This window comes from Somniosus microcephalus, chromosome 5 (assembly GCF_052327205.1).
Source record: "Somniosus microcephalus isolate GS21.2 chromosome 5, FLI_Smic_1.0, whole genome shotgun sequence".
NCBI classification, from domain to species: Eukaryota; Metazoa; Chordata; class Chondrichthyes; order Squaliformes; family Somniosidae; genus Somniosus; species Somniosus microcephalus.
The window spans coordinates 83,409,155-83,422,160 of record NC_140991.1 but is presented as its reverse complement, the minus strand read 5'-3'; the positions used below and the strand labels follow the sequence as shown (position 1 = coordinate 83,422,160).

General features: G+C 44.0%; 1 protein-coding gene across 1 annotated transcript in view; it reads left to right on the top strand.

Moving 5' to 3' along the window:
- Window positions 1–13,006, top strand: part of itga8 (integrin, alpha 8) — a 291,754-nt gene that overhangs the window by 226,796 nt on the left and 51,952 nt on the right. Inside the window, exon 27 of the mRNA XM_085987920.1 lies at window positions 2,627–2,740. Within this exon, the coding sequence (XP_085844046.1) occupies window positions 2,627–2,740 (114 nt within the window). The remainder of the gene's footprint in view (window positions 1–2,626; window positions 2,741–13,006) is intronic.

The following is a 13,006-nucleotide window of genomic DNA, read 5'->3' as shown; positions in this document are numbered from 1 at the left end:
CTGTAAGCCGATAAATCCCCTGGGCCTGATGGCCTACATCCTAGGGTTTAGAAAGAGGTGGCTATAGAGATAGTGGATGCATTGGTTGTCATTTTCCAAAATTCCATAGATTCTAGAACGGTTCCCGCGGATGGATTGAGGATTGGTTAATGGACAGAAAACAGAGAGTAGGAATAAACAGGTAATTTTCAGGCTGGCAGGCTGTAACTGGTGGGGTACCACAAGGATCAGTACTTGGGCCTCAGCTATTCACAATCTACATCAATGATTTGGATGAGGGGACCAAATGTAATATATCCAAGTTTGCTGATGATAGAAAGCTGGGTGGGAATATAAGTTGTGAGGAGGATGCAAGGGCGCTTCAAAGGGATATAGACAGGCTAAGTGAATGGGCAACAACATGACAAATGGAATATATAATGTGGATAAAAGTTATCCACTTTGGTAGGAAAAATAGAAAAGCAGAGTATTTTTTAAATGGTGAGAGATTGGGAAATGTTGGTGTTCAGAGGGACCTGGGTGTCCTTGTACACGAATCACTGAAAGTTAACATGCAGGTACAGTAAGCAATTAGGAAAGCAAATGGTATGTTGGCCTTTATTGCAAGAGGATTTGAGTATAAGAGTAAAGATGTCTTACTGCAATTATATAGAGCCCTGGTGAGACCACATCTAGAGTATTGTGTACAATTTTGGTCTCCTTACCTAAGGAAGGATATACTTGCCATAGAGCGAGTGCAACAAAGGTTCACTAGACTGGTTCCTGGGATGGGTGGATTGTCCTATGCGGAGAGATTGTGTAGACTAGACCTATATTCTCTAGAGTTTAGGAGAATGAGAGGTGATCTCATTGAAACATACACAATTCTTACAGGGCTTGACAGGGTAGATGCAGGGAGGATGTTTCCCCTGGCTGGGGAGTCTAGAACCAGGGGTCACAGTCTCAGGATAAGGGGTTGGCCATTTAGGACTGAGATGAGGAGAAATTTCTTCACTCAGAGGGTGGTGAATCTTTAGAATTCTCTACACCAGAGGGCTGTGGAGGCTCAGTCATTGAGTATATTCAAGACAGAGATTGATAGAGTTTTGAATATTAAGGGAATCAAGGGATATGGGGATAGTTCAGGAAAGTGGAGATGAGGTAGAAGATCAGCCATGATCTTATTGAATGGTGGAGCAGGCTCAAAGGGCCAAAGGGCCAAATGGCCGATTCCTGCTCCTATTTCTTATGTTCTTCTAACATGTCCAGATACATGTAGAAGAGTCTATAAATGCAACTGCCAGGTTAGTAACAGATGTGGCCAAAATGCTTCAGGTTTCATTACTCCTGCATTTGTAGACCCCTCATGAATTTGTCTTTCTCATCTCATTTATGAAATGTGGTCAGAACTTCCACAAAGGACTACTCTTTGCCTATTTGTATGGTGGAACTTAAATACCGGCAGCAACCAGGAATATGAAAGAAAGGTTCACCAGGGGGAAAAAAAGACACTAAATTGCAAAAACAAGCGATTGCATGGAGTAAAATACATCAGGAGGAATTTGAAAACCAAACTTCTACCTGAAACATAAACCACCATCTCACTTTAAGAGGCATACTTGAGCAGGCCAGGTCCCAGGATTTTAAATGCGCCCAGTTTTTATGGAGGAAGCTCGTGCTGTGGGCAGAGCCTCGCCTGAAGACACAACAGTTTCCATGGGACTTTTAAACATATGACTTACATATTGAAATGAAGCTGGAAGCAGAAGCGTGGTATCAGTTTTTGACCCAAAATTAACCATCGGGAAATCAGGCAGCCTGTAAGTTGGCCACATGAGGTTGGGTGCCCAATTTTTCAAACCACACCTGTGCCACCTGCAAATTCTCACAAAAAGGACCCCCTTACTCTAACTTTATCCAGGTTTGTATATAATTTGAAAAAGTGCCTTAAGTTTCAGAAAAATGACTTCCATCGTCAATGTTTGTACTTTTGTTCAAAGGCAATCACAGGATGTGGTGTGGTGAAGTCATAAGGTAATATTACCTGAGGCATCGAGCTGAAGCCTGCCGCATTGATTTCATTAGAGAACTGGCATGATGCTTGCCACAATCTGCTGTAACTTATTAACTTGTAACTAATGCTTGCATTTATGTAACACCTTATCATCTCGAAAGATCTTGCAGTGCATTGCATAATGAATTACTTTTGAAGTACTGTTATGTAGGCAAAAACAGAAAGTCTGCTAATCACTTGGAGAATATTCCTTTAAGAATCAGTCCAGATAAACAGTCACTGAGCTTGTCTTATTAATATACAATCAATATCTTTGCTAAAAAATGTTTGTCTTCAGCAATGTCATTACGTGCACTCACGCAGCAGTTCACCACATCAAGCAGCAGAATGACGTGATGTGAAACTAGTTGGGATTGGGGGTTCACCACAAAAATGTTTACAAGCCTTTTTTTTGATAATGCAAATAAAAAACACATTTTAAAAGAGTCATGTGCAAGGCCCTGTTTTGAGTTTGTTTTTTAAATTTATGATTGCCTGTGGGGGGGAAGGAAATCAAAGAACTGTGTGAAGACAGTTAAATTGTATCCTACAGTTAATAGAGTTTCTTATCATTGACCCCTTTGTGTTTTACAGAATTGTAGCAACATTGAATGTACAAAAATAGTTTGCCATGTTGGTCGACTGGAAAAAGGGCAAAGTGCAGTGCTGAAAGTGCGGTCTCGAATCTGGGTTCAGACCTTCCTAAAGGTATTGCACAAAATAGTTAATTATGAACTTTATATTCAATAATCTATAAAATAAAAAGCCATTTTTGGATGAACTTCTGAAATAAAAATCACATGATATAATCTGGGTTAGATTGGTTAGAGTGTGCACATTCTCTTACATCGGCTTATATCAGAACCAACAATGTATTTAGAAAAATATATTTATGAAATCTAAAATAATAAGCAGTATCATTGCAAATTACATAATGCATTAACTAGGGCAAATATTGACTGAATATACTATATATCTTAATGGTTTGTTTTACTTCTGTGCATTTAGAAATATGCATGTTCGTTCAGTTTAATAAGGGTTCACAGTTTGCTTAATCCTGCACGAATTACTCATAAGATTTTTGTCATATCTATAAGTTTGTCAGCAATCAGCAGAACACTTATTCTGTACTACATTCCACCTTTGTTTATAAGTGCCAGCTCTCTTGTTGCTACTGGATCTTTACTTCTGACTCATTCATCTTATCTCTTCTACCATGTCATGAGGCAATCACTATAGCATATATCGCCTAATAACACAAAAAGGATTGGTTCTTATGAAAGTACAGTATATTCCATGCTGTTCGTTGGTAGGGGGTGGGGCGATGGGGGCGGTGGTAGAATATCTTTATGGTAAGATTCTTTATCAACTCAGATTAACAAACGTGCATTTTATTATGTAATTGTATTTGGATGGTGTAAAGGGGGGCGATTTTCCCAGCCCTGGGGAGGCGGGTATGGAGGCGGGACTGCCGGGAAAATGGCAGAATCTGGGAGCAGGTACCCATCCCGCCCCCCACCCGCCTCTGGGCCATCTTCCCAGGAGGCGGGTACCCGACCCATGCCGGGCCCCGTCTCCTCGAGGCGGGAAGGGGATTAGTGCCAATTAACTGCCTGTTAACAGGTAGTTAACAGGCAGTTTTTTGGCTAATCCCTATTTTAAGCCCTAAAGTGTGGGCTTCCCAATGGCTCCGAAACGCGCCAGGGTCAGCGAGGTGGGCCATGGGTCTGCGGGGATCTGAGGGGCTGAAATGTCCGGTGTGCAGTTGAGTGATGAGTGCAAGTGTGGAGAGGTAAGTGTGTGAGGTGAGTCTAAAGTGTTTTAATAAGATTACTTACCTTTGCTTCTTCCTCCAGGCTTCATCCCTTTGGGCTGCGGAGCTGCCTCATCTCACCAGCAGAGAAAGCAGAATGGCCGTTGTATTCTTAAATGCAGCAGCCTTCTGCTTTCTGCTCAGGAAAGCTTACTAAGTGAGTCTTCAGTACAACTTAGAAGACAGATTGTCAGTGTTTGACAGCTTCACAGAGCTGTCAAATGATGACAATTCACCCGTCAAAAAATCTTGACAGATGAAACGTCATTCGCTGACGTTCTCTGTCACCGGCTTTCCCTTAATTGGCCGGCTAAGCCTGCTGGGTGGGCTTAACAAGGCCAATCAAGGGAAAATAGCGTGGGTTGGCCAGACGTCGATGGAGGCGGGACTAAAACCCGACAAGCAGCTTTCCTGCCTCCATCACATCCCCATTGATAAAATCACCCCAAGCTGTTAGCTAGCTGATGTGATGCAGGATTGAAATGCAAATCTCCACTGTGTTGGAAACTTTTTGGCTGGTCTTCCTGCATTTCTATCCCATAAAGGAGCTCATTTATTGCGCTTTATGTGAGCTAGTGTTAAGGCAAATACTGACTTTGTGAAAAATTCCTCAGTATACCAGAGCACAAAAATCATAAGATAATCATTCAAATTGTTCATTAAAAAGTCTCGAGTTTGTGGCTAAAAATCAGGAGATTTTTCAGTCACCACGAGAATCTATGCCTAGTTTAACAGGGACCACGTTCACTTTCTTTTTACTTCTTATTTCATTTAGACATTTGTAATCACAGCTCTATAACCTGCAGCTACAAAAAGAGAGGCAGCCCCAGAATGACACTATTTCCGATTTTCCCTATGGGAAAGCATCTAAACTCTAAATTGCTAACATGTTGTATGGAGCAATTGCAGCTAAAGATCCATGACCTAAGTTTTTCTCCAGAACGCTGTCAGATTTAATTACACTAGGGTTGCCAACTCTGGTTAGATGTATTCCTGGAGGTCTGATCACCTGATATGATATTTGATCATGCAGCATTTGATCACGTAATTTGCAAGTGTTATTGTTATTTATAAAAGGTGGGTCCTCTGTAGTTGAGTGTCTTTGCACCCACAGAACTATCCCCAGTTAGAGTTAATGGACTATAAATTTGGTCATGCAGCGCCCGTTTTTCAAGCACTAACTGGCCTACTCAGCGGGCAGGCAGGAAGTACGTGGACATTTACGGCTGGAAGTACATCATCCGCTATATTGGGAAAGAAATAGGCATCCTTTACCCATGCCTGAAGCAGGTGTGAGGCACTTTGCATATCAAATAAAGGGCCTAACGGCCTATTGTCTGCTTGAGGCCCCCTCTGCAGGATTAGTTTATTTCCTAGACACGTTGACTCCTGGACCCACTTACCTGAGGGCCACTGTGACACTAGCAGCGGCCTGATATTACACAACTCTTTGACGGCGGGCTCCAATGTTACGTCAGCACCATTCTAATGAGACCAGACTGGCCAATATCTGGAGAGCCTCTCGCCTCACCATTCCCCGAACTTCTGCACAGTGTCTTCAAGAGGGGGCAGGAAAGGGAGGGAATAGGAAAAGAAAAAAATGCAAATTTGAGCCCTAATGTCCTATAATCATGAACAGAATGAAATAGCTATCTTACTATACGTCTGTGCCACTTCAGTCAGGATTCTTGGGCTACTATTTTTTTTAAGTAGTTATACAGCACCTGTTAGATAGGGACCTGCAAAAAGACAGGATTTCTTTTTAAACTAATTATGCATTTATGTGTTAGGGATTCCTGCTACTTCTGTCACAGTCAATAATAGAAGTGCCTCAATGACTCTGATGTTTCTTTTCTTGTTCTTGATCATTTCGGGGATGTGTTCAGGTAGCTCAGTGAAGGCATTTCGGACTGCAATAGCTTTGAGCCTTGGTAGGCAAAAATTTCCACCTTGCTGCTCTGAGCTAAGGGAGTGTTTGGATCAGGGAGCAGTTGGACGTGGAGTCAAACCTACGCTTTTTCAAAAAAAAGTTTTGTGACCTGAGGCTCTATTGAGAGAGCAATGCCTAGAAATTCGACCGCCCAGCACTCTGAACGAATTTCTTACTCTTCTGTTTTGCCTCTGCAGCTATGCTTTTGTTCTAGGTCTCTCTTTGCTCTCCTGATCACCCTTTTAATATATTCACCCCATCCCTTTTCTCCCTGAAGTATTTGCAGAAGGCATTTTTCCACTTTATTTCACTTTCGATTTGTTTATTAATCCATTTAGTGTCATGCCTGTTTAGTCTGAGCTTGCTGGTTTTAGGTATGATCAACAATATACCTTTAAAGGCATTCCACATGTCCTTTACCGAGGTGTTGTTAAACAACCTCCTCCAATCAATTTGCTTAAGTTGTTCCCTCATTTCTTAAAATTAGCCCATTTAAAGTTATATACCCAGCTCCTGGCCTTTGGTTTTGTTCTTAATCCCAGATCATGTTGAACTTATTCATTCTGTGTTAGCTGTATCTCAAGGGTGCCATAACCTCCATTTTCTGTATGTTGTTTGGGTCATTTGCAAACACCAGATCAAGATGAGCAATATTTCCTGCAGCTTCTCTAACGCACTGGGTCAAGAAGCAGTCATGCATTACATTTAAAAGAAAAGAAAGACTTGCATTTATATAGTGCCTTTTGCGACCACCGAACGTCTCAAAGCGCTTTACAGCCAATGAAGTACTTTTGGAGTGTAGTCACTGCTGTAATGTGGGAAACGCAGCAGCCAATTTGCGCACAGCAAGCTCCCACAAACAGCAATGAGCAACAAATTAGGTAAGAGTAACATAAATAATGAACAAGAATGTTTAAGAGCAGGAAAAGGCAATTAGGTCCAACTAGCCTGTCCCAGCAATGTGCAAGTCGAGCCAAAAATCCAGCCAGAATCAAGATACTCGTAATGATATTCTGTATGTTGTTAAGTCCAATGTTAAGAAATATGGACTATGCAGTGTATGTGTTCAGTTATATTACAATATACTCAGTAATGTAGTTTAGAGAACAACTCAATGTTTTTTTAGGTATGTACATTTAAATTTTGATTGTTTACTCATAAATACTTACAAAGCACTGTTGAGTGCCTTTCTTAAAAATGAAGCACAGGCCTGAGAGAGAATGAGTTGGAAGAACAAGTTCAGTAAAGGATTGTAAGCTCCAAGTGACTCGACTCCCAAACAAGTACTGGTGGTTTGCAAAAATAAAGCAAAATGTCAAAATTCATTTTTAAAGCCAGATATTCTTTTGAAACATTGCTTTTACTGGGATACCGTGCAGAAAGTAATTTCTGCACAGCTCTTTCAGTGATCACAGTGAAGGCTGCAGTTTGTGGTAGCTTAATGAGGGAAAATAGCTCCTGGGCTATGAGTGGGGCCAGTATTTGGAACTGATACTGTCATTCACCGTGTAACGTGCAAGATTCTAAGTATGTGCAGTAACTGCAATGAAACATACACGAAACTCTCGATTTACCGGCACCCAAACAACCGGAAATCTCGGTTAACCGGCAAAATTCAGGAGTAGGTTCAGTTAAGTTTTTCTTCATATTAGTGGCCGTTTCTTGATTCTTGGCTGTGTAATCGGGGGTGTCTGCACTTGTTGCTAAGCAACAGGGACGCTTGGTCTGTGGCCGGGATTCTTGCAGCTGTTGCTAAGCAACAGGGAAGCTTGGATTTGTTGCTGTGTACGGAGCTCTCGTACCTTTTAACTATAACTCTCTGTAATCTGGACTTTTTGATAAACCGGCACCACGCCGGTCCCATCGGTGCCGGATAAAAAAGAGTTTCCTGTAATTTCAAACTGTCAAGTACTTCAAATAGATTTGCAGCAGTAACAGTGGATCGTATCAATTACTGAACTTTAACATGCCAAAAGTTCTTTCATGACTAAAAGTGAGTCATTACATCTATACAAGTGAACAAAAAGATGACAGCAAATTGCATTTATATAGAACCTCCGATCCCTTTAGGCGGTCCAGGAGACCACTCTGGCCCTGATTAATGTTATGGAGTACCTACTTCTTGTATGAGGTGATCTTCGGCCCAGCCAGAGCCAAGACCATGAAGAACTTTTGATTTCAGATGCTGGGGAACCGGGAACTAATATAGGTCAGCAAGGACAGGGATGATAGGTGAGCAGGATCTGATGTGAGCTAGGATAGAGTTTGAAATGAGCTGAAGTTTAGGGCGCATGGAGGGTGGGAGACTGCGCAGGAAAGCATTGGAATTGTTGAGACTGGAGGTGAAAAGTCATGATGAGGGTTTCAGCAGCAGATGGCCTGAGGCAGGGTTGGAGGCGGGCCACGTTATGGAGCTAGAATTAGGTGGTCTTTGTAATGGAGAGTATACAGGGTCAGAAACTCAGCACAGGGTCAAATAGGATGCTGAGACTTTGACTAGTCTGGTTCAGTCTGAGACAATAGCTGGGGAGGGGAATGGGATCAGTGGCGAGGGTATGGAGTTTATAGTGGGGACCGAAGACAATGGGCTGGATTTTCATTGAAGAGGCGGGTAGGAGGCGGGACTATAACTTTCGGGGTTGTAGTCCCGCCTCCATCGAGTTGTAGCCAACCCACGCGATTTTGACTTGATTGACCTTGTTGAGCCCGCCCAGGCCAATTAAGGGCCACCCGGCAACAGGTGATGTCACAGATTGATATTTCATCTGTCAAGACCTTTTGACAGATGAAATATCAGCGTTTGACAGCTGTTTGAAGCTGTCAAACACTGACAATCTGTACTCCAAGTTAATTCCTTCCTCTCAGGATGATTTAGAGATCTCTCCGGAACAGAAAGCTGAATGCTGCAATTTTTGACAGCTCGCGGCCTTTCTGCTTTCTGTGCCGGTGAGATGAGGGACTCCTGAGACCTGAAGGAAGGAAGGCTGTAAAGGTAAGTAAAACTTCTTTAAAAACTTTAAACTCACCAAACACACTTACCTCTGCACTCATGCACCCATCACTCACCTGAACACCGGACATCTCGACCCCTCCAAGCCCTTCAGCCTGACAGCCCGCCTCGCTAACTTGGCGTGGTTTGGAGCTGTCGGGAATCCCACACTTCAAGAATGAAAATAGGGATTAGGCTAAAAACTGCCTGTTAACTACCTGTTAACAGGCAGTTAATTGGCACTAATCCTCTTCCCACCTCGGGGAGGCGGGTCCCAGTGCGGGTCGGGTACCCGCCTCCTTTGAAACTGGCATGGAGGCGGGATGGGTTCGTGCCCCCCCGATTTCGGGATTTTAACCCCCCACACGCCTCCAATCCCGCCTCCACGGCCCAATGAAAATCCTGCCCGATGACTTCAGTATTCCCATTGTTTAACTGAAGAAAATTGCAGCTCATCCACGACTGGACATTGGACAAGCAGTCTAACAATACAGAGGAAATGGAGGGGTTGAGGCTGGTGGTGAAGAGGTACAGCTGCGTGTTGTCAGTGTAGATGCGGAAGCTGACCCCATGGCAGTGAATGATGTTGCCAAGGGCAGCATGTAGATGAGGAAGAGGAGGGGGCTAATGATGGATCTTTGGGGGGCTTCGGAGGTAATGGGGTAAGGACAGGAAGAGAAGCCATTGCTGGTGTTGCTTTAGCTGAAACCAGACAGGTAAGAGTGGAACCAAGAAAGAATAATCCCACTGAACGGGACATGGAGGAAAGGCATTGGAGGAGGATGATCTGTCGCCCATTTTAAAGGCTGCAAAGAGGTTAAGGAGGAATAATGCACCACAGTTATGGTCACAGTCACAGAGGATGTACATTGTTAGAGCCATTTCGGTGCTGTGGCAGTGATGGAAACCTAATCGGAGAGATTCAAACACAGGGTTGCAAAAAAGATCGGCACGGATTTTGGAGGCGACAAAATATTCAAGAATTTTGGAGAGGAAAGTGAAATTGTGAATGGGGCGGTAGTTTGCAAGGACAGAGGGGTATAGGGTGGATCTTTTTAAGGAGGGGGTGGTTATGGTGATTTTTAACGGGAGGGGGACAGTATCTGAGGAGAGGGAACCATTTAGAAGGGATCATTTTAACCCTACCCGCATGGGGAAAAAAGGGTGGGCGGGCAGTTAAAATCGGCTGGTTAATGTACCCACCAACATCCCGCCATCTTCAATTTTAAACTGCTCTACTGAAAAGGGCATTGATTATTGGTCCACAGGTGGAGTCCAAGGTGGCAAAGGTTGGTGGGGTGACTGGGACAGGAAGGAGGTTAGCCCCCAGTGGGCACGCTGGGCGGAAGGTCAATGAGAGAGGATAATGGAGTAGTTTGGGTCTCTGCTCAAAAGGGTGTCTTGATGGGCTCTTTGGAGAATGCGAAGAGAGGCACAGAGGGTAGCTGTGGGCTTGTCCAAGAGGCATTCAAGCCTGGAATGGTGGAAAGTGAGTAGAAAAGCAGAGGAGCAGTGATGGGTTGGGGTTGTGATTGGGGGAACAAAGTACCCCTGAGAGGACAATTAAAGGGTGGCATGGCGGGGCAACAGGAAGGGGTCGCAAAATACGGCCCATTGTCTTGTAAATATGAGGTGTAATCTACTTATTCCTTAATAGGTTTTGGTGCTATAAATAAATAAATTATGTTCAGTTCATGCATAATTCGAAGTTCTCTTCTATATCTTGACATACAAATCTACTTGGTTAATTCAAGGGCCCACCATTATAATTCAAGAGGAGGCAGTGCACAAATAAGATGATGAAATAGTAACAAATTAGCCAGTGAACACAATATGAAGACGTAAGTTTCTGGGCCCATACTGGTGACTGTACTATTGAGCAGTGAGAGATCCACATGTGGCAGGCAACTCTGGATTGTGGAATAAAACAGTTGGCCACCAGTACCGTCACCACGTATCAAAAACATGCCAGAAGAAGCCATTCAATGTACAATATGACAAACTGCTTCTCGCAGTCCTGATGCAGAGCTACTCTGAGTCTTTGTCAGACTAGTCTGTGAGGATTGTGTGGCCAGCATCAAGTTCTTCTGTTGCTGATGTGCTACCAGACCCAGAATGTGACTCTGTGGAGAGTTCTTCAATTAATATTGGCCCAGAAATTCGGGTCGGAGGCTTCCCGCGGGTGTAAGCCTCCAACCTGCACTTACCTAGCGCGCTGACCGTTGAGCTGTGGGCCCGCGTGGAATTCCAATCCTGGGCCTGCTCCAACTGCCGGCACGCAGTGCTTGCGTATCCCAGGGGCGCAGTTAGTTCGATGCGTCCCCTGGGATCATGTGGGACATGGAGAGCCAATGGTAGTAGGGAAATGCCCATTCATAAAATTGACAGGAAGAGCTGTCAAAACTGTAAATACTATAAGCCCCAAAACATCACTAAAACTTCAAATACATTTTTTTCAAAATCACATTTTTAAAATAACTATAAATTACATATAACTATTTTAAACAACAATTTAAATTTTTGAAAAATTAATTATATTTTCTAACGTGGCTAAAAATAAACTTGCCTTTCTTTAAAGTATTTAAAAATAATAAACCTGTGGAAAAAATGTTTTAATTTTAATTAATTTACCACTTACAGTACCTTGTTAAAAGCTGGCCTTGCACCTGCTTTTTATATGTGTAACTCCTGGAGACTTACCCTCCCAGAGAAACCTGCAAAAAAAATGTAAGTTCCATGCACACGCGCTGCCTCTCCGGCGTACGCGTTCGACCTCTGAACCCCTTCCTTTAAGGGAATGGAAGTTCCGGTTTCCCGCGCATGCGCAGTGCATTCACGAAACCGGCACTTTCGTTGGGTCTACGGGTGAGTATCCTGTGCGTACTCACCCGTGGAGACCCGAATTTCTAAATAAGTCCTTCATTATTAGATCATTAGCGAACCTTTCAGATAATCTCAAAATAGAACTAATATAAATCACTTTAAAATATAATCATGTAAAGAGCCTGAACAAATTCACATGTACAGATTCTATTATTTGTACCTCAGTTAATTTGATATATCTTTGCAGAAGTGGGCAGGATAACTTGGAGGAAGGCAGAGTTTGCAAAGGGTGTAGGACTGGAGGAGGTTACAGAGATAGAGAGGGGCAAGGCCATGAAGGGATTTGAACACGAGGATTAGAATTTTACATTAGCATTGGTGGACCAGGAGCCATTGTAGGACAGGGGGGATGGGTGAGCGGGACTGAGTGCGGGCTAGGATACAGGCTGTGATGAAATATTCCATTCACCACTGCCTGTGACTGAGATCGGTTTCAGTGTCATTTCCCTTCCCCCAGACTTCATTGTATTGTGTACTGGAATGTGCTGTATTGTATACTGGAATGTGCTGGAATGTGCTGTGTGTAGGGCTCCGCCCATACCTGGCCCCGTTTGTAAGCTAGCTTCAGTCTGGCCTCAGTCTCCAGAAGGAAGACATCTCTCTCTCTTACGTGTTACTTTCTAAGTTAATAAAAGCCTTGTTTTTGTTCTGCTAACTTCGAGTCTCGGAATTATTGAGGCACATCAATTTTATTAACTTATTTTTCAACACTATGGATCAACTCCTGAAACCCGAACGTTTGGATTTGGATCAACATGCTCCGGACGCATCAGCATGCTTCGGACACTGGTTTGAGTGTATGGAATTCTTCCTGGACAATTCCGCAGCCGTCAAAGACGCTACGGACGCTGCGAGGATGAGACTCGGAATTCTGCGGAATTGGGTAAGCCACCGGGTTTACCCCCTCATCCAAGACGCCGAGACGTACCTGGCCGCCTGCGACATCTTAAAGGCGCATTACCAGCAGCCTACGAATGAGGTGTATGCTAGGCACCTGCTCGCTACCCGCGCACAGCGACCTGGGGAATCGGTGGAGGAGTTCCTGAGCACCCTGAAAATGCTTGGCAAAGACTGCAAGTGCCGAGATGTAAAAGCCGCAGTGTACACTGACGAGCTTGTTCACGATGCCTTCATCACAGGCCTCAGCTCCACTTACATCCGGCAAAGACTGCTGGAAAAAAACGGGGTTGGACCTGAAACAGGCTGCGGACACCGCGCGATCCCTAGATGTGGCCCAGAGAAACTCGGACGCCTACTCTTCAGCCTGCGCCGTCCATGCCGCCACGTGTGCACCGAGGGCGCCGCCATCTTGGAAGGCATCTTCCCTGCCCGACAGCCCGACACCGGCTGGGCCCCGCT